The sequence below is a fragment of the Tetrao urogallus genome (assembly GCF_951394365.1).
Source record: "Tetrao urogallus genome assembly, chromosome: 2".
Classification (NCBI taxonomy): domain Eukaryota; kingdom Metazoa; phylum Chordata; class Aves; order Galliformes; family Phasianidae; genus Tetrao; species Tetrao urogallus.
In genome coordinates this window covers 68,006,377-68,029,013 of record NC_136814.1, presented here as the reverse complement: position 1 = coordinate 68,029,013, position 22,637 = coordinate 68,006,377, and the positions used below count along the sequence as shown (strand labels likewise).

At 36.4% G+C, this 22,637-nt stretch overlaps 1 protein-coding gene across 4 annotated transcripts in view; it reads right to left on the bottom strand.

The window, feature by feature from the left end:
- Nucleotides 1–2,719: 2,719 nt before the first annotated feature.
- HACE1 (HECT domain and ankyrin repeat containing E3 ubiquitin protein ligase 1) overlaps nucleotides 2,720–22,637 on the bottom strand; it is a gene marked incomplete at both ends in the record, with an annotated part of 49,277 nt that continues 29,359 nt past the window's right edge. For all 4 annotated transcript variants that reach the window (XM_079549992.1, XM_079549993.1, XM_079549994.1 and 1 more), the window contains 12 exons: nucleotides 2,720–2,822; nucleotides 3,269–3,382; nucleotides 8,330–8,400; nucleotides 8,684–8,782; nucleotides 9,497–9,628; nucleotides 13,919–14,115; nucleotides 17,548–17,697; nucleotides 19,343–19,430; nucleotides 19,622–19,719; nucleotides 19,798–19,909; nucleotides 20,764–20,851; nucleotides 21,514–21,582. In XM_079549992.1, the coding sequence (XP_079406118.1) occupies nucleotides 2,720–2,822; nucleotides 3,269–3,382; nucleotides 8,330–8,400; nucleotides 8,684–8,782; nucleotides 9,497–9,628; nucleotides 13,919–14,115; nucleotides 17,548–17,697; nucleotides 19,343–19,430; nucleotides 19,622–19,719; nucleotides 19,798–19,909; nucleotides 20,764–20,851; nucleotides 21,514–21,582 (1,321 nt within the window). The remainder of the gene's footprint in view (nucleotides 2,823–3,268; nucleotides 3,383–8,329; nucleotides 8,401–8,683; nucleotides 8,783–9,496; nucleotides 9,629–13,918; nucleotides 14,116–17,547; nucleotides 17,698–19,342; nucleotides 19,431–19,621; nucleotides 19,720–19,797; nucleotides 19,910–20,763; nucleotides 20,852–21,513; nucleotides 21,583–22,637) is intronic.

Sequence of the window (22,637 nt, the reverse complement as noted above, 5' to 3'; positions counted from 1 at the left end):
GCTCTGCGAGAGCGGACGGAAGGAAGGGACGAACCGCCGTGCGACAGCAGCCGGGAGAGGGGAGCCGAGATGGGAGAGAAGGGTCGGCGCTGGAGAAGCTCCGGGCATGCGGCAGCGGCTCCCTGCGGCCCGGGAGAGGCGGCCATGTGGGATCAATTGGGGAACACGGCATCGCGGGAGGACACACGTGCAGCGGGGATGGAGAGCGACCGTGGAAACGCGACAGAAAGGAAGTGCAGTGGTTGAACCGTAAGCCCGCCGTTCCTTTGCACTGCCTGAGGGGAGGCAGAAGAGCATTTGGAGAAAGCAAAGTGTTTCTATTTTTCTTTTGGTTCTCACTGCTCTAGGCTGTAAGTGATAGGCAATAAAGTATATTAATATCCCTACGCTGAGTCTGTTTTGCCCATCACGGTAACTGGTGATTTATCTGCCACGTGAAAGGAAAAACTAAGTAGTTGCATAATACACAGACAGCTGTACTTACAGTAAAACACGCGGATACATTTCCAGTTTACCCAAAGAAAGCAAATACTTAATCCCTGAGAAATATCGTGCGTTACACAGAATGCTTTCCTTGTGTCAGTCCACCTAGCAGAGGCAGACAAAGACATGAGAGCTGCACAGCTGGGGAATCAGGCACTGCCCAGCTGTGCAGAAAAGTGAAGTACTTCTGCTGACAGATCCGAGATAACTGGAATTTAGCACTAAAACCCCACGTATCTTCCAACTTCAAACCTCTCTAAATAATCTCCCTGAGCTTCCTAAAGGATGCCACAGAGGAACAGCATGTCTCTGCTGACTAAACCAACAGTCAGGGCTCTTCTGACTGAACCACCATGAGGGTTCAGTGAAATGCCAAGCTAGAAGACTGGCTTCTTTCTACCAACTAAAAGCAGTATTCTTCTTAAATTGCAGTCTTTAAGGTGTCAGATGGATATCCACAAGCACTGCAAAAAAAATTTTAGTTTTGGTGCACAAACAGAACTTGGGGGGAAGTTTACGTATAAAGCTTCCCCTTAAGAAAAATTACTGTGGCACCACTGAATCAGGTGACCCATCAATTTCTATCTCCCACTCCTAAGAGGCTATGAGTGCTTTAAAGAATTAAACAAATTAAACACATTAAAAACAACCCCTTTCCCTCCCCGATAAAAAAAACAAAAACCATGGATCATCAAGTAAGCATCCTATACAGATCAGCTGGTGAACTGTATTATAGAGGCTATACTAGTACTAGCACTTAGTGTAGAAGAATGTGAGCAAATCAGTAATAAGCTGTTTGTGCTGAGGACCTGAACTCTAAAATTTCTCTCTCTGGAGTGTTTGCTAAGCTTGCACTCATTTACTAACTTGTCATATCATCTCTTTGGACCAATGCTGTCCTGCATTCATAATCAGATGTTGATCTGACAGCATTTGGTACATTCGTGGACAGCTTTTCTGCTTAGTTTCAGCTGGAAATAATCCATACCACATTCTTCATGGCAAGTAGGGATGATCAGAATCATTTAAAGAAATTTTAAAAGCACTCCTCGCCTGAACCAAAATGCTAATGTAGACCTACCATGAAATCTTTTTAAAACTGCTATAAAAATACATAATCTATCCTAACTTACTAGAAAAACATTCAGGTGTGCATTTTTGCATATGACTTGAGTAACATGCCCTAATTCTATATAAATTTTGACATGAGATTCTAATTATGATAGCCTCGACAGTTAACCTCTCAGTAAGCTCAGGTTCCTTCCCTGTGCATTTGATAATGTCTATCCATAAACTTTAATAATGCCTTCTCAAAGGCTACTTCCACGACAATTTAAAATTATACACAAGATGAACAAAGTCCTAAAAAAACAAAAAAACAAAAAAAAAAAAAACAACCCAAATATACAAAACCATACAAACTTGTCACATTCAGATTCTGGTAAAAATATTAAAATTTAATAATAACTTTTAAACATACAGTTATGTCAAGGAAAGAGCAAAGGCATCCAAACAAATGAATATAGAACTTAAATAATATTTACAAATTCTAGACTGTAAGTTAACTATAAAGTCACAAATACTTTAAATATTTAGTAGAATATAGTGTAAATTCTAATACAAATTAGCTATTAATTTCATCTGATATTTTTCCAGTGGTAAGTCTAATCTTTACATACTATATACATTAAAATACTAAAAAGTTATAAAATTTTATTTCTGTTACTATGCAAAGAAATGGAAAATACATCAGATCTGTCTTACTGTACAATATCCAAATTGAACTTTCCCTGGTGTTCTCTGAAAAAAAATAAACTGCACTTTCACATGCAACAAGGCATAAAGTACAAGCCTGTCCATTGCCAGTATGCTAGCTGAATGCAAAATAAACAAATGCCATTCAACCATCTAGTTGAAAATCAAAAATAAGACAGTAGAAAGAGATTCTAACAAACTTCCCAATTCAGACTGAGGTGATAATGAAAAGCATGTAAACCAATTTCCATACAGACCTGTCATTTGAAAAAATGAAAATACATCGTACTGAGAAAAGTAAGTTATGTGACAATTTCAAAGTTCCTTTGACAACATCTAATGGAGAAAGAAACCTGATGGTCCTGTATGAATTACTCAGCCTTACTGCAGCATCCGAGTTGCTATTCCACTAACGGCTTCCAAAAAAACTTCTGCCAGTCTGAATTTCACATCAGTAGTCAGAGGAGTTTTCTGGACTTCATTATGCCATCGTGTAACCATAGCTTCCACAGTGCAATGCCACAAGAAGCCTGTCCTTCAGGATCTCTTTACTTGGGTATTCAGGTAACTTGAGCATGTTGATACTGAAAAGGGGGAAAAAAAAATAAACAAGAATAGGAAAAAAGGAAAGGAAAACTCATCAGAACAAGAAATGCAAGAGTAAAGTTTTGTTTTCTAATTGAAAATTCCAAAGATGTCACATTCAGTGAACAAGGAGCAAAGGAAGCCAGTTCTGCATTACAGTCCCAGTGAGAAGCATTCATATATATTGCAGAAAAGGGTTTTTTTTCTTCACAGTAGTTAACACAATAATTTCACTTTTAAATTCCTTGATTGATTTCACTTGACTGAAGTAGAGAAAAAACCAAACATACAACTACCACCTGGATGATGGCGAGAGAATACTCCAGCAACTGTCAAGGATTTGGGGCCTTTTAATGAAAATATTCAAAATGCTGGTATTTTGACTGGCATTTACAAGAAAAAAAAACCTTTATTTTTCAGGTGTTGTAATAAGTAGCTGACATACCATGTGCTAGATGTTGGTAAAAGATTCGCAGTATATGGCACAGCAGCAATTGTAAAATTTTGCAATCCACTCCCACCCATGATATGGGCAAAGCCACCGTGAGGCACTCTGGAACTGAGAATACTCACAGAAATTAGATCATTGTAAGAAGAGTTGAGCCAAAAATACATTAGTAACACTGCAAATATCTCTTAAGTTACCAATACTTTTCTCCCTTTCTCACATCAGTATCAAAATTCACATTGTCTAAATACTTATAATTACAACACTCACACAGGTTTACATTTATTTGCATTATACATCAAATTCCTTGAATGATATTTAGGAGAATCCTGTTTGCAAAGCAAGTTCACTTCTTCAACCAGTTTTTATAAGACCATTACCTCAGTTTATTACATTATTACATTTATCACACCTTATTTACATTTTTTTTTACATTTACAGTTTTTAAAGTACAGTATTAAAAAGTTTATTCTCCAGTCACTGCCTGTGAAACAACTGACCCAAGTGTTTTCATATATCTTTTCATTTAGTACTTCAGATTTAATATCTCAGATCTTAACTAATAAAACCATCACATCATATACACTCTCACCTGGTGATAATCCATGGCAAAACAATATTTAAAAAAATCACTAACATCATCAGGAATGCATTCTCACTAATCATTTTATTCTTTTTTTTTTTTCCCCTTCCTTTTCAATATATTTTTCAGGATTGAAGTGTAAATGAATAACAGACATGAAGTCTTCAGCATCCTTCCCAGATTTTAAACTGAGACAAATACAGTAAAGTTCAGATAATTGTATCAGCTGAAGTTGGTATGCATTACAATGTAAAACCTGTTTTTATTACAGTCCTCATTACAAATGTCTTTTAAAAGTCTAACAAGTGCAACAAAAGGATAAGAACTAATGAAGTTGAACGTGAGCCAGCAATGCATTCTCATATCAAAGGACAACAGACTCTTTGGCTGCATCAAGAACAGTGCCAAGAGGTAATCCTGCCTGTGTTCAGCCCTGGTGGGAAACACTTGGAAATGCTCTCTGGAAGAAGAGAGAAGGATGTGCTGCAGCAAGATGAGCCCAGTGACACAAAGGGACCAGAGCACCTGCCATGTGAGGAGGGAGAGTTGTTTAGCAAGGAAACTCAGAGAAATCTGATCAGTGTGTTTGAATTTCCAAAGGGGGGAATAAATAAAGTAGAGCTTGGGAAATTGCATTTAAACCTGAGGGGGGCTTTGTGTTGTTTTCCTCTCTCACTCTGAGGGTGGTCAAACACTGGAACAAGTTGCCCAGAGAAGCTGTGGGGTCCTTGGAGACCAGATGAGACTATGAGCATCCAGTTCTAACTGACCCTCCTTTGCAGTTGGATGAGGTCCCTTCCAACTTCATCTATTCTATGATTCTGTAACTAGCAAAGAAAGAATCTGATAAAATAAGATAAACCTTCCATAAAATATAAAACAATTGTCAGCATTCAGGATTAGAGGAAAACACATTAAAGATAATGAAAATAAATTTAAAAAAAATAAAAGTGACTAAAAAACGAGAATAAGAAGGGAAAAGGAAGTAAAGCTTCCACTAAGTAAACTTACATGGCAAAAATGCAGAAAAGGGGAAGTTGCTATTGCCAGATGCTAAGGAGCTATATCAGACCCTGCAGTAAGAACCAACTTTGGTATCCAACACAAGTATAGTATTCAATCACCTAGATTAATGGCAGCACAATTCAACACATCATTCCCAGCACTGATGACTTCTCACCATGAAGAGAAGTACTGATTATTTGCAGCATACCATTCCTGGTGTACAAATGCAATTGTGTTTGTAGCCACAGTTCAAAAGAGCTGTAAAGATTTTACAGCAGTACACTCTTTTGTATCATGTTTTTGGCTTGCATTTCTAATACAGTGCTGCATCCCCTGCAGTGATCTTTTGTTCTGTGAGCCAGGAGAATTCTACATTGAAATAAGCAATAAAATACAGACTTCATTTTGTCAACAGCCCACTATTAGCTAACTTTTTTTTTTTTTTTTTTAAATAATTTAACTCATTAAAATGCTTTTCATACAGTAGATTAAAATCATGGCTTTCAGTGCACAAAATAGCTGGCTTAAAGTTCCAAGTATGTGTTTTCATCTCAACAAAACACTGCCAATGTTATAAAGAAAGCCTTTCAAAGATGTGTAAATAAGATCACAAGATCCTACTTTTCATACTGCATGTACAAACAGCCTTCAGCAAAAGCAACAATACAATTCTCTAGCTTTGGAAACTCCAGAGCTATTGAAATGTTTAAACTTGCATCTGAATCATAATATTACAATCTATTTTTTATTAACAGATTTTGCATAATCCTATTAAAAAAAAAACAAAACAAAACAGCATAGAAAGAACTCACTTTATGTTTTAAGAATAATCATATCCATCACATTTATCAAATACATTGAGTTTCCCTTAAAATAGCATATACCTTATTTGTTACTTAACAGAAACTGCAGTCTTCTAAGTTAAATCAGAAGAGCAGACATCCACAGTATAATAACCTAAAAACTCTGCAGCCAAAAGAATACTAGTAAACATTAGTAAACTAGTAATACAGTAAGTACTCAACACTTTCTTCCAACTGTTGACTAAAAAGCTGATCAAAATTTGCCAATGGGTAATTAACAAATATTTAGCCAAATACAGTTATAAACTAGGTGGTTATTAAGAAAACGTTTGGGTCCCCAACATGAATATCTGGCACAAGAATATTTAGGCTTTTTCTTCAGAGTGCTCCTCCAAAACACAGACACTGAAACATTAGGTGAGATGGAAAGCGCACTGTCAAAAGAAAAAGTCTCAAAATTAATACTACTGATGAATTCAATGCTATAAGTACTGAAACTACCAAAGTGAACCTTTACTACATGGAAGAGAAAAAGCTTTAGGACTAGAGAAGATGAAAGGTTACAGAAATATTTAGAGATGTCAGAGAAACACTGAAGATACTGTCATAAAAGTAATTAATGTTATTCAACTCACAAAATTAATTTTATAGCCTTTAACTGGAAAGTAAGAATAGTACTGCTTCACAAAAAAAAAAAAAATCAATTAAGTGAATACGCAGAAGAGACTAAAGGGAAATGGGAAAAATAATGGAAATTTAGAATACAGACAGCAAACCAGCACACACAGAATCTTAAATTAAATTCCTCATTAAAAAAAAAAATGTGGAGTATCCAGCTAGAAAAAAAAAATCGTTTGAAATCAGATATAACTTTAACGTAAAATTTTACTTGAAATACTGGCCTGTACACCAATTCAGAGCTTGGCATCTAAATATTCTATGTCCTAGAACTAGAACTTTCTAGGACATGATTGGATGAACAGTGCTCAAGCATGTATTAATCAGGCAGCACAATTGTTTACTCAGTAGAAAGTATCTCCGAGAATCCAGGTTATTATCCCAAATGTCTGTGAAGTGGCATTCAGTATGTTCATTATCATTGGGAATGTTTTAAGCAGTATTTTAAACATTTTAAACATGACCCTACATCTTAAAGATCCTTATTTGCCATCTTGATTTAGAAATGGATTAGCTCATTAAAAATATAGAAGACCACCAGCTGACAGGCAGCAGATGTGCAGTAAGAATCACAGGACTCATTTCCGTAGAGGATAAAGAAAGATTAGTGTGCACAGAACTATCTTCTTAAATTGCCTGTGATCCCTAAAACCAATCAAATTCATAATAAATCAAGTGAAACTAATATAATTTTTGAAGACTGTTCCATTTGATGATATGTCTGTGACTGTGAAATTTCTTCCTATAAAAGACACGGTTTAATGATCTAAATTTGTATTTTACCACCACTTAATCACAAAATTTATAAACAAAGAAAAGGTCAACTGCTCTGCTGATCCTCAAGTATGAAGGGAACACTAAGTTAAAAAGATGGTAGAGTCTATACCTACTACAGAAAAAGAAACAAAGCAAGAAGTAACTACAAAATTCAGCCAACATATGTCACTTTGCAAACTATCTGTATACACAGCCTTGGCAACACACCCAGATCCAAGTGAAATTTATTGCTCACACCATAAAAGGAAGCAAAAGTGGCTTTCCTGAAGAACGACTGGAATATAGAAATACTAAAAAAGCAAACAGTCTTTCTTATGGTTACACTTTCACTTGATCTTGTCATGCTGTACTAACATCAAATCCAACTGAGCTTTAGGAGAAAGAAGTTCTGTTTACACCGATTAAAATCATACCTAGTTGTCTCTAATAGTAAAACTTATATTTATTCAAAACTTACAGTGGCATGTGTTCCTTCCCATGGCAAAGGGGTTGGAACTAGATGATTTTGAAGGTTCCTTCCAACTCAAGCCACTTAATGATTCTATCCAGTACTCACTGGAGAAGCCAACAGACACATAAATACGCAACAGGAAGGCAAATATGAAGTGTCATTAAATTCATTACCTCGTTGTTTGAAAATTGCCTGAGGCAGCAAATTAGCTATACAGAAGCTTGGTACTGAGACCACTCCTCTTCAACATCTTTATCAATGATCTTGAGGAGGGGATTGAGTGCACACTCAGTAAGTTTGCAGAAGACAAGAAGTTGGGAGGGAGTGTTGATCTGCCTGAGGGGAGAAAGGCACTACAGAGGGACCTGGATAGACGGGATTGATGGGCCAAGGTAAACTGTATGAGTTTCAACAGAGCCCAGTGTCGGGTCCTGCATTTTGGTCACAACCACCCCAGGCAACCCTACAGACTTGAGGAGGAGTGGCTGGAAAGCAACCTGACAGAAAGGGACCTTGGTGTATTGATGGACAGTCTGCTGTTTATGAGCCTTCAGCGTGCCCAGGTGGCCAAGAAGACCAATGGCATCCTGGCTTGCATCAGGAATGGTGTGGTGAGCAGGACTAGGGAAGCAATTTTGTCTATTTTGATAAACACACTGAACACCAAAAATATTCACAGCAGTTTCTAGGTATATAATCTGAAGTCTGTTGACTTATTTCAAGAGTATCCAAACAACATATTTCTTGTTAGAGTTTCTCACCTGCCAGTAACAAACTGTAATAGTAGCACTCTCTCTTCCTGAGTTAGTTCTTCCACAACATCCCAGAACCACTAAAGAAGAAATAAGTCAGTTTGTATTTTCCATCAAATACTTACAGTATTTGAGAAGATCACGGTAAAACAATAAATTGTCTGTATCTTAAATTACAGCAATTTTCACATCAAATTTATACATAACTAAGTCACTTAATATAGGAACACAGTATAAAAAAGCTCCACAAATTTTAACCAAAATAAGCTTCCACGAAAACACACACACACAGAAACAGAAAAAAAACATCTTTCTTGTGGATTAAAATGCAACAATCATTATTATTCAAAAGAAATATTTTACCTGGATTACTTGGTCTCCTCTCTCATAGCCACTGGTATACTCTGTATTTTTTAACCAATCATTCACATCAATTTCCGGCATACCAGACAACAAAAGCTCCTTCAAAAGAAGCACACAGCTTTTCGTTAGTCTTGACTACCCACTAATTTCAAATGTTTGTGCTATTTGAAAAGGTAATGCTTTTAAGTAATAATTCAAAAAAAGATTACAGTTCTTTTTCTGCTTAGTTTCACCCTTACAGAATCTTGTGTTACTACTAAGTTTTACTATCAAAAGATTCTTGAAATCAGCCAACTGTACATGATCTCTCTAATTTAAGCACACTACAACAAGAGATGGAAATTATAATGAAGGAACCTAAAAATAAAAGCTCCAAGTTTTACCATGACTTGAAACAAAACTTGAGATGCCTTAGTTGCAGAATAACAAACTACCCTAAAAAACTTATTCCAATTTGATTCTGAAACAAACAAACAAAAAAAGTGAAGACAGTACACAGCATCTCATGATTTTCTGAAGAAATTCTGTCCTCCAATTCTGTCCTCCAGAAAAGAAAAAAAAATTAAAAAAAATATACACACACACACGTGGACAACAGTTCTCAAGGTACAGTTTAAAGCATTTATCACCAGCATTTTCCTGTGACACTAAGCAGGAATACTCATATTGAGGCCTTCATTGATAGGTGCAAATGAAAGGACTGAAATGAAAGATACAAAGTATGTATTCTCTGGGCTCTGCTTCTACACCATTACCAAGGAAGGGTGGTGCTGCACAAAGTCTCTGACCAACAGTACAGGCATTTCTGCTTACCAGTTCGTATTCATCAAAAAGTTGAATCAAAGATGGTGGAATGAACATATGGAAGCCTTGTAAAAAGGCATTTATCTGAGGTTGAATGGCTCTTGTCATTCTAAGTTCAGTGACAAGCTGGACATACTCAGCCTGAAAAAAAGAAAATGATGTTAAGATATACAATAGCAAAAATACATACTAATAATGCATACACAAATGCAGTCCTCTAAATATTATAAATTTCATCTCCTCTTGAGGCACTGAGTCCCCTATGCACTTTCCACAAAGTTAAGCAGCAAGATAACTCAGATGATCCTTTAGAGTCCAAAGTTCTTTGTTTTACTCCTTCCTTCCTTCCAAAGACAACACCCAACACAAGAGTTCAAATCATAGCAGAAGCCAGTCAAGATGGACCTAGATCAAGATCACATACGTGAACAAAATTGTTTTGTCATGTTTGCATCTAATACAGCCACCTCTGATGCATGTTGTTGCACAGTTAAGCCAAGTGACATAACTCAGAAAAAAAGGTAACATCCTGAAGCAGTATTTACTAGTCAAAAAAGCTTGCTTGCTTTGCTTGTGCCTCTGAGAGTCTAATCCCTGCAAACTTTGCTGTATTAATAACGTTTTTTAACTAAAGTCTCAAAAGCCACCTCAATTTTTAGAGGGACGAAAAACAACAGTATTTATACCATAATACGCAAACAGACAATGCAGTATTTTGCATGCTTTAGAGATTTGAGGGCTCTGTCCGCTTTAAAAGATTTCCTTTAGAAAAGGAATTCTCCAGAACTCTGCTTTTGTTGAAAACACAAAAGCCTAGCAGGCAACTAAAGGAAGGTTTTTAAGAAAGAGACAGATTTAAGAGTGCCTGCATTAAAGCTGTGCAAACACCTCTCATTTAACCTGACAAAACAGTGCAAGTCTAATAAAGTATTCAAGAACAGAAAATTTGTCCTCAAATAGAAATCTATTTCTGGATATTTTTTTTTTAAGTATATGGTTTCAAAGTAATGCTTTTATTTCCTAATTGTGATTTCTAGGAAGGAAATCATAAAACATACCTCCCAATTTAACCATCTCAACCATCACCTTGCTTCAAGACAACAACCTTACAAAAATGCAACATAGATTTTTAATTAAAAAAAAAAATCATTAATGTAACACTGAGGTTTTGAACCTGCACAAAAACAATTAAGTAATCTGTCTCTCCTTCTCTTAAAAAATAAAAGAAAGCCAAACAAAATGAAGCGTGAAACAAAGTATTTTTTCAAAAGCAGTTCCTTATGAGCACAGAAGTACATCCTTTAGTTACTTGCATCACAGCCAGAAGATATTCTTAAATGCATTGCTACCATCGTAACAGGGGGAAAGGACAATTAATTTGTAAAGAGATCTAAAGACATACCTAAGCATGTCTTCAGCTGCAGAGCTGTTAACAAAAATCTAGTTTCAATCTAGTAATCTCCCTAGGTTGTTTTTAGTATCAGTGAAACTGAAGACATCTCTTTTTTCTAATGAATTAGATGAGTAGCCAAAGGAGATTAACTGCGGTAAAGTCAGCCTCTGCAACTACGTTCATGAGCTCTGGGTAGAAATAAGAAACTTTAGCAATAACAGGATTAAAAGTAATGTTAACATTGTTCTTCCACGAGCAAAAATGTTTGTTCTTAAGTCTGTTACTTGTTAGGCTATTCAGAAAACAGGGAAGTAGAGAGAAAATTTCACAATCCTATTTTAAAAAATCCATTAGAATAAATATGATGTACATAAGTGCTCATTTTCTGTATTAAAACATATTTACATTAAACACATCCATTATGAAAGAAAATAGTTACTTTGCTTTAGGTATAACAAGAAATCTTTAAACAGCCTGGAACAGCGTAGCATATTGACTACAAGAACTGGTGCACTCTGAGACCACTACATTTACATAATGTGTGCCAGCAAAAAATGGTCAATCTGTTTTTGCCTCTGTTCACTTCATTTGCATTTTATTCCCTCTCCAAAGCCTCAGGAGTACATTACAAAATATATATATCTTCATAATTTTGTATGCTGTCCTACATAGTGCATAAAAGGTGCAACTAACACATTCTTCATTCAGTGTGTTGCTCATCACAAACCTAATGGAGAAGTCTAAGCTGGAGTACGGGCTTGTATTGCATTTTCCTTTGTGGTAAAGCAAGCAAAGATAGTACTTTTCTGATTTCACAACCCCATGCACTGGGGTGAGACAAGTATCAACATCCACTATGATGTACAGGTTTAGGGGGAAGCCACATTCTAAAGCTGTTTGAAAAATTTGTGTGGTTTCCTATTGCCAGACAGCACGGCCAGGTCACAGACAGACATGTCTCAAATATGGCTTAGAGAAAATTTGGACTACTTTATGAAAGAGCATATGGTCAAACTTTGTCTCTCGTTTTTCCTAAAAGCAGAAATCTATAAGAAAATACACAGCAAAGAATAAAGAAAACTGCACAGCAAGGAAATGGGAAAAAGCAAGATCTCTCCCTTTGATGTCTCTCCATTATCATCATAAAAGGTAGTTGAACCACTACTGTAACAGAAACTTTAGTTGGAACTATGCAGACTGTCCAATTGCAAGACTGGTACATTTACATCGTACGATCCCACAACCATTCACCTATTATACAATTGAGGTAAAAAGAGAATTTGCTCAAGAAAACACCTTTTTACAAACAGCTATGCAGCTATTACTTCTATTCCTCGATAATATACTTTTCTTTTTTTCCTTTCTGCTTTTCTGTAAGAGGAAAATAGATTGTTTGGATGGTTTCTGTGGGCTTGTTTGTTTTTGTTTGTTTGGGTTTTGGAGGGTTTGTTGGTTTGGTTTTTAAGGAATAAGGATTCATTCAATTTCATTTCAATATACGTTATCTTCAAGCAGGTAATCAGCTAGTGTGCAGACACAGCAAATTCTTTTAGAAGCTGATTTTCCTTCTGCCAGAGGTATGGCAAATACAAAGATTTTTAAGCAAAAATCTTTTATTCCTCAGGTAAAGGCAGAAAAAAAAAAAAAAAGATATCTGTTGCAGGAAAAAAAAAAAAAGGTGCTGTATAAAAGCATGCTCTTTTGTTTAACCTGTTAGAGCCGTTAAGTTAAAACATACTGCAAAAATCATGCCATGTTAAAGAAACTGGAAAAAATACTCAAACAGTACTAAACCACACTAAAACACAGTTCTACAATTCTCAATAGCCTGGCTCACTGATGTCAAAATCAGAAATAAACAGGAGACATTGCCATCTTATAGATGTACGTTGACTTTATATTTTGCAGCCTTCAAATTCAAAAATCAATGAAGAATAGCAGTTCTAAAGCTACTATAACAGCTGTTTCTTTCCACCCTTCAAATAAAAGCTGCCCAAACCCTCCTGACAGTGCTGAGGAAGGCAGATGAGCTGGCAGGGATGCAAATGTTCTGCGCACATTCAAGCACCTTTTTCAGACTGCGCCGCAAGTCACAAGTTAATGGAACAATGTGAGCTATTAATGGCTGAGGAAATCCTCATGTGGGCAAACTTCTAATTTCATGCTAACTGATAACTGCCAAATACTTTTTAAATGGTTGTTAAAAAGAACGCTATTCGTTTCATCTTCAGATCTGTTTTATACACTGAAATCAAGACCACCTAGAAACAAGAATCAACATCTCTGCATTCTCTGATAGCTAATAAAGAAATTAATCACCCACTCACTTCACAATCAGACTTGTTTTATAGTCCGTATTCTTTCATGAATGACTGTATTGCAGGAAACAGGCAGAATCTGGCTAATAACACATATCCCAGTTATTGCAACGGCACTCTGCCTTAATGAAAATGAGGATTAAGCATACAAGAATTTGGTGCCAACTGCGCCAAGAGGAACTAAAATTTTGTGAGAGCAAATGCTGACACCAAGTGGTCTTTACTATTACAACAGCTATCTGTGCTAGCAGCGAAACCGAATGAATACTGCATACACAAAGTAAACTACACCTACTGATACAACCACATAGTGAGTGAACTGGAAATGGCTGAAAAGCTTCCTGCAGCTTTTTACGTTACCAATTGTACTGTATACTACTGGCAATCTAGGACTGCCCTGCTACAATTTTATCAATTGCTATTGTTCTACCCTCCTGGTATTCAGCCATGACTCAACAGTATCAATGTCTGTAACATTTAAAATAAATACTGCATTTTTCTTCCAGAAGTTCTGAGAGAAAGAAGAACAACGCTGAACACTTAATAGATACATTTAATAGTACTACTTCAGTAGTACTATTACACATCAAGCTAGAAAAAGAAAGGAGCCAGTAAGTTTTTATTTTGTAGACTGTCTTCAAAAAAAAATGAGGTTTTCAGAAAACAAGTACAGTCATTTTTTCTTATATTGCCAGCCCCTGAATAAATCTGTATACTCACCTTGTTTTCCTGTGTAACAAGTATACTTGCACCCCCAGGCTTTAATGGCACTTCTTCCATTGCTCCAAACACATCAGTCTCAACAGAAAAAGTCAGCTCTAAACCCAGATCACTGATATCATTATCTAAAATCCACTGCAAGTTCTTTGCATACTCTGGATCAATAGATGCTACATCCTGATAATTTACGGGTATACCTAAAAAGAAAAATAAATATAAAATAAACACAAGAAGGGAAAAAGGGTTCTAATTTAATATATAGTATAAGATTGCCCTCTAGAGAGGAAACAGAATAATGCAGTAACAGAAAAGTGGGAAAAGGGATTCACCATTGTTAAACTACAGCAGAACCGTACTTATAACATTTTAAAAGCATTAAAGTTTCCACTGGATGTTTTTTTTTCCCCCACAGAGAAGCAAATGGCACACCTCTTGAGCAACAACAGCTTGCACAATTTTAGATGGCTTGTGGATTTCAGCAGAAGCATCTAACAATGAATGTACAAGGTTAAATAAGTGATTAAAAAAAAAAATAAGCTCTTCTAAAAAGTTTTTGTGTAACTTCTAGGAACCCAAATTTATTTATTTTTTTCTTCCTGTATAACATCTCTTCTCCCCAGAAAAAGATTTATAGCTGGAAAAACATAAATACTTTTCTGTATTTTGGAAAATTCCTTCACTCTTCAGTTTTCTTTTTCATCTTTTGTTATGAGCTCTACTACTCAGTTGAAAGAAATGATTTATAGAAATTTCACATTTTCAAACTGAACTTCAGGTCACTCAGAAGCACTGAGACACACATTGAGGTGCCAGAAGTTTGGATTCCAGCCAAGTATGGAAACTTCTTATTTATTATCCCCTTCACAGACATGGCACTTGAGAACAAGTTTGAGCAAACATGTCAAGAACAAGGTGACTGAGTTTGCACAGAAAAACTACCTCTTCACTGCACAAGAAAGCAAACCTGAGTGACTTTATGAAGACAGATAATTTAGATAACTGTCAAAATAAATACTTGGAAAAGAGGAAGAGGGTATAAGTGTTAATGGCTTTAGAGAGGAAAACTAATTACTGGGAAGTATGTCTTTTTCTTCACAGTCGTCTTGTGCATTTTTAGGATGTCACATGAATGTTCTGTTAGTAGAGGTTTTGACATGCTATGGATTGCAGGAGCAGCACCCCAGACAATATGACAATTAAAAGGTTAACAGCTTGTACAAACATGTAAATACAAAAAATCTCTATACAGTATTTCACTGGATGGTCTGAATAGTGCTTGAGGCTTTGTAGGCTGGAGCTGGAAGTTTCCTTTTCCAAACAGAAAACTGTCTCTTTAGAAAAACTACAAAATAACTGGATAACAGCAAAAGAGAAAGTATCTTCTCTTCCTCTGTTTAAGCAGAAGACAGTTTGAAGGAAAAAAAGTGACAATTAAAAAAAAAAAAAGAGACCTTAGTAATTTCTAACTGTATTCTTGCCTGAGTTCTACTTCTGTAATAGAGTACATTGATAAACAAAAAGAAAAATGAAGTAAAGTTTAAGAGCACAAATAAAAGTAATGTCATCCAGAAATTTAACACATTATAAACCACATTTTAACTGTGTTGTCACCAGAGTAGGAGATCACTCCTTGCCTACCAGTTACTGGTGCAAAAAGATCCCAGCACAGTGTAAAAAGGTGACAAGGCCATCTGAACCTGAAAGAAACTGGCCTCACTTGTTTTCACAGGTTTCAGCTTCTACTTATGGCACTTCCACTTCATGTCTGCTGACTAAACAGAAGAGTTCCTTTGAAAGAGGTTCACACTATTCCTCAGATACAGGAGTTCTTGGCACACAACAGTGTACCATCATTGGGAGAGGCAAGTAAAATGAAGGATCCTAGTGCAAGGTGAGAAACCAGAAAATTGAAACTGGTCTCAGGTTTCAATAGGATATTTAATACTCCATTGCTTATGGCCCCCAAGAAGCTGAAAGGAACTTCCACCATGTCTGTAACCTGGAAACTTGTATTTGGCATGAACAACAGTGTACATAACCCACAGCTAAACTTGAAACAAAAATAAAATACATTTTAAAAAGCCCTCAGAAGTATCTGCTGGTGTGCATCTCAGGTTCCTGAAATGAGAGGAGACTCACAAAGCTGAGGGAAGTGGCCTTAGGAATCTGTTTTGAATAAGCCACTCTAATGTAGGAAAAACAATTAGTTTGGGAAACATAATTTTTCCGTTTTACTGTGTTCAGAAAGTAACAAGAGTGACAAAAACCTGTGAACCTTTTGAACTTAAGCTTCAAACCTCTGAGGAGTTACAGGGTGTCAGCTCAACAGGATGGTAAGACCTTATTAAGAGGTACTGACGAGATCTTACAGAGGCTTACAGAGGCTATGCGCTGCTGTTCAGTTTTCAAATAGAGAGATGCTTTGTTAGAAGAGATGCTGCCAACAGCTGATTTACATACTGTGCTAATTTCTCACCTCTGGAAAAATATCCTGCAGCAAGAGTAAGAAGCAAAAGAACAAATCTGGTAACCTGAGACAAACTTATATTTCAGAAGTGGCAGACATCTTTAAATTCAGACTACGAGAATGGGATACTATTGCAAAATAGAGGGGGAAAGGAAAGAAGAAACAAACCACCAGGTCATCCTGTCAATTTAGAAACCAGCAAACCTAGTACATAATTACAATTCAATTCAAACTAGAAAAGAACCAAATTAATCAGTAGTCATCTCCAACAGAGATCACAAGATCAACACCTGACTATTCCCAAAGCATGTGAGCAAACAGCATTAAAATGATTCCCGTTTCTGAATACAACACATGGAGATTATCCTGTAAGCATCATTCTTCTCCTCATACAGAGGAATATCTTGCTGAGAGGCCAACCCTTAAATCAGAGTCAAATTGTACCATACAAAGCAATGTCTATTTCAGAACCCTCTTATCATGTGAAGGAACAATTACTATGGAAGTCTAATGGATCATTGCCAATTTGGTGCTGCTTCAGACTGGTGCCTTCACTTCTTACCTAGTACACAGTCACACAGCATAAAGCAGATCTAAGAGAGAGAAGTAAAAGTTAACTCTATTCCCATGCAAGAAGATCTTGAGAAAGATAGCTGCATCATCAGAGTGCAACAGTTCTCCCCAAACTCTTTTAGGAAAAACAAACAGCAAATCTGAAGTTAAGAGACAATCTATTCCAGATTCAGCAATCATCACAAAAAGACTGCAGATAAACAAGCTGATTGTAGAAGATCAGAATGAGATCTAAACAATCCCTTGAACATCTTGATAGGGCTTAAAGTAAGGTGTGGTTCTTGAGGAAAAGTAAAACTTTTTTATCCATGTTCTTGAGGAAAAGTAAAACAACAAGCTATCTTACACCTCCAAAGACAACTAAGGAATAGCACTTCAGAAGAAAGGACGTTCTGCGTGATGTGGCAGTTCATAAGAGAGAGACTCGGTACGAAACAGTAATCACTGTCATATTATGCTGTATTTTGATATACTCAAAAGATTAGCAAGATTCTTTGCACTTTCAACACACATACAAAAGTAAAAAGGAGAAAATTTACTGCTCAGACAATTGTTGTGAGTAATAAATAGGATTTTAATAAAGCCATACCAAGAATATGCTTGTAGAATGATCTCGTGAAGTAAATGTTCACCAGCTGCCTGTGATTGAGAGCTAATCCCAGGATCTGGCCTGCAAAGCGGAAGTAGTTCAAATGATCTGGGTTTACAGAAGAGTTGCTGTTTGGCTGGAAGGTCGTTCCTATAAAATAAGAACATAATAGGATTTCTTTACTTCATCTATATGTCTACTTTAAGTGAAGTTCATATTTGTCAAAACACACTATTTGAAAACAAAGTTTTATTTTGGAGTTCTGGATGGCTGGTTTTGTTCGTTTTTTTTCTGTTCATGTTAGAAAGACAGAAGAAAAATATATTACAGTGTAATGACATCATATTACTACAATGATACTGCATAACCACTCTCCAAGACAACACCCTGAAATAATTATCAACAAAAGGGTAAGCATGATCTGCTGAACTTGGTCTTCCATTTCTACCTGCACCTTTGCTCACACTCATGGGCCATGCTTCTATAAACTTGTGAACTAGCTCACAGGAAAGATCAGAATACATTCACTTCCTTTTGTCTGGATCCAGCCACATACAGACAGCAGACCATCCAGTCTTGGTCCTCTTGGAAGAGACCATCTCACACAGACATCCCTGCACTTGTCCTTTTAACTTTCAGAAACTGATCTATGCTTCTGCTGTTGACTGATATCCTTGTCACTCCCTAAGACTTTTTAAGCCAGAGGGCAAAACATTTATTACTGCTGCTGGTATGAAATCTTTCATTGATAAAGATTTGCTGTGTATGAAGTACCTAAAAGACAAAAAGTCAAATACAAGGTAGACCCATGGAGACCAACAGATCATTTCACCACAAAAGTGAACTGCTTGACTTTGTGGTTTTCTAAAGAGAAATGAATGAATATCACAGAATCACAGAATGGTCAGGGTTGGAAGGGACCCCAAGGATCATGAATCTCCAACCCCCTGCCACATGCAGGGCCACCAACCTCCACATTTAATGCTAGACCAGGCTGCCCAGGGCCCCATCCAATCTGCCCTTGAACACTCCAGCAGCAGGGCATCCACAGCCTCACTGGGCAGCCTGTTCCAGCACCTCACCACTCTCTGTAAGAACTTCCCCCTGACATCCAACCTCAATCTCCCCTCCCTCAACTTCAAACCATTTCCCCTTGTCCTGCTGTTATCTACCCTTTCAAAGAGTTGATTCCCCTCCTGTTTGTGGGCTCCCTTTAGGTAATGAAAGGCTGCAATGAGGTCACCCTGCAGCCTTCTTTTCTCCAGGCTGAACAAACCCAGCTCCCTCAGCCTGTCTTCGTAGGGGAGCTGCTCCAGTCCCCTGATCATCTCTGTGGCTCTCCTCTGGACCCTCTCCAATAGCTCTCTGTCTTTCTTGTACTGGGGGCTTCAGACCTGGACACAATATCTTATCTCTACAGCTTCCTTAAAGCCGCAGAAGAAAGGCAAACGCTTTCTATACTGCTGTCAAAGCATTATGTTCCACTAATACCAGATAGAAATAGAATGGAAACGTTAAATAGCATATATTCATTTAAACCAACAATTCATTCTCCTCTTACAAAAGACAAAAAAATGTAAGGAAGTTTCACATTAAAAAGAATTCACTTGTAGTTTTAAAAATACATACTGAACAAATCACTTCTCTACACACAAATATAATTCTGTCAGTTTCATTTTTAGTAACAATCTTACAATCTGCAATCAATTAAGTGAATTTCAGATTATAAAAATGTTTTCATTACCCTAAAATTAGGCAACAACAACAACAACAACAAAAAAAAGCAGAGACATACCATCAGCTGACTGGGTAAATAAGGCATAATCTGGGTTAACTATTTCACTGGATAAGATATCAAACCACTCACGCACCACACCCTGTCCCTGCATGTCAAAAGAATAAAACATATTAGTACCTAGAGCTTTTACTGCCAGTTAAGGTAGGTAACTACCTATTTCTTAATAAAAGCACAAAAGTTATTTTAAATTTTGGATTTCATTCAAACATTATTCATGAAAGACAGGATTAGTTTTTCTATATAAAGCATAAAGGAAAACCAAGCAATTTTACCCACCATGCCTTCTTCTCCATGAAATCGCACAGCAATCCCTTGCTTTAGTTTTGCACAATTTGCTTTAGAGACAACTTCACAGCTACTCCTAAAAATAGAATCTGAATATAAAGCATCAATTAATTTTAAGCATCAATTCATTTTACTTCAGAGACATCCAATTCTGTTTAAAATAATACCTCTGTGAACCAGAAGGATGTCATTTTCATTGACAGGTCTGTGCACCATGTCTGAATCTGGTTGCCCTGAATGCAGATGTTCATAGAACCATTCGCAACGATCTTTAAATGGCTACAAAACAAAAGGTAAACAACATTACATGGATGCATTCAACTAGATAATTCCTTCTTCACAAGCATGGTGAGGAAACACCGTTCCATCTAACATCAGGCAGCACTTCTTTACTGTGCAGGTGATGGAGCACTGGCATAGGTTGCCCAGGGAGGTTGTGGATTTTCCTTCAAAATGAGTCTGGGCACACTGCTTTGGGTGTCCCTGCTTGAGCTGGGCTTTGGACAGATGGACCCAGAGGTTCTGTCAAATTTCAACTGTTGTGCAATTCTGTGAAAATGGTTATGCACACTACAGATTCATTTTGAGATGCGCTGAGTTACTCAGTACTATCTTAATAAGGTAGGAATTATTTTGGGATGAAGAAAGGGCAACAATGTCAAAATGGGCAAGCATTGCATAAATCAGACTTCCATAATGAAGTTTGCCTGCTATTTTTTCCACTTAGCTGCAAATAGCCTTCTGAAGAGTAGCTTTTTAGTCTAGAATTCACATCCCACATTAAACCATTAAATGTGTTTAGGTTATACAAGACATCAGGCTCCTATTTTGCAGGAAAAAAAAAAAAAAACACACCACACTCACCCACAAGTAATCAAACAGGAGGAAACAATGTTTCACTGAAGGAGCTCCCACTAAGTAACTATGGCAAAAAATCAACTAATAATGTGTTTAATAATGGTGTATTCACCCTCTGTTTTTTTTCTGTTTAACTTAGAGTATCTCACATTCAGAAGCACTGGAGGACATAATTCTTCTATCCCCTCCCAGTGGGTTTTAAAAACAAACAAGCAAAAAAAAACCAACTCTCTTATACTCATAGAAATTGTAGCAAAACATCTCTTGGTGTTTACCTGAGCTTTTATGATGTGCATAAATCTGGACATTAGTTCAGGACACTCAAGAAGGAAATGAAAGTGATCAAAAATGATTTTGGGATTCCTGAAAGAAAAAATGCTTTGAGTTAGAAGTCTACTAGTCAGAGATCTAATAAAACTTCATGACACATTAAGGCTACTCAAAGAGCCAGTGCAATTACTCCTATAGAACAGTTCCAACCGACCTTTCTTTTTTGTAACATTTTCATTACTGCTTGTTTCCAAATGACTTAAGCTACCTCATCCTTTATACAAATAGAAGACATACTTATGAGCTGGGCAGTGCCTGAAAAACACTGAGAGCAACCAAATGCACTAAGATAGTGTCCAGAAGTCACTACATACAACACATTTGAGTAAGCATGAAAGTTGGCATTCACCTCAGAAGAGTAGGATTGGAAAAACAGAGGAGGCAATAGCCTGTTAAAAAAATTACTGTTGCTCTGCAAAAAATATTTTGTTTACAAAATCTCACCAAATCTTACAGGTTTGTTTACAAATGCAGAAGAATTCATCTAAGCCTGAACTCTGAATAATTAATATTCATTCTCTCATATTTGGAAGGACTAAAGTGTGTTTGAAAAGACCAAGAGTGTGCATGCTGCTTATGTCAAAACAATAACCTCAAAACACAATTCTTTAGGAAGAAAAAGTATATGAGGTTGGACTATATTGGACATAAAAATAAACAAACAAATTAGGAACTGCACATTCCTCGAAACTTACCGGTTAACAAAACACTTAAGGACATCATCATGTTTACAAACAAATTCTATAAAACGAGGTGACGTCATCCTGTTCAAAGAAAACCATAAGATATTAACGAAATTATTTAAGGAAACAGAAAAGAATTTGAATTACGTATGTTATTGCATTCTATTTTTTAATACATTACACAAATAAAAACTGTTGGTTCCTAACTACTCAATCATTGAACAAAACACTCAGCAGCATTCAAGAATACGAAGATGCACATTTCTCTGTTGAATTCTCCCAACTTTCAGTGCAATGGAAACGTATGTACAAAAAGACTATTATTATATACACCATAAATGCACATTGTTCCATATGCCTGTTCATTAGCTACAAGTCCCAGAACACACTTCATAAACTGTACAAAGTGAGGAAAAGAATTAGGAAGAAATAATACTACAAACAATGAACTCATTAATTACAGGGGAGAAGGTGAAACTTAATAGGTTCTTGAAGAGACCAAATTACTTGCCATGCAAGCATCTTCTACATTAGCATGGAATTTTATTTTTTCTCCTGCATACGTTCAGAGAACGTGGGAGGAATTTACATGGGATTTATGTGGGTGCAAACTTGTTTACGTCTGTGTTGCGCGCTTCTCAAGAAAAGAGAACTACTTATTGAGTCCTTTAGTTTCCACAGGAGCAATATTTGCAATTGAGGATAAAATCATCTTAACACAGGCAGTATCTGAGAAAGGCACTGAAAAACAGTGCTTTCAAAAAGGACAATAATCCTAAAAGATCTCTGAAAAACTACTAGAACTCTGAGTTCTTAAGAAAATTAACTACCACAATCAAGTCAAAAACTACAGATTTCCAGCAATAAAAGTCTGAATATAACAATGCCCCCAACATCAATTTTATATAAAAATGAGTAGTTCTTTTATGTAAACTGAACTATTTTTCCTTCCCTCACTAAATTTCACTAAAATTTCATTAAATTTCACCATATTCTTTCCCTTATTCTTACAGAATTTAAACTAGTGAACAAAATCTTCCATGCTAAGTATGAACATTTTAAAAACACTATTTTAGGCCTGAGATATGGTCTGAGACTATTGAACAACTATAAGACAGTCTTTTCTTCACAGATTC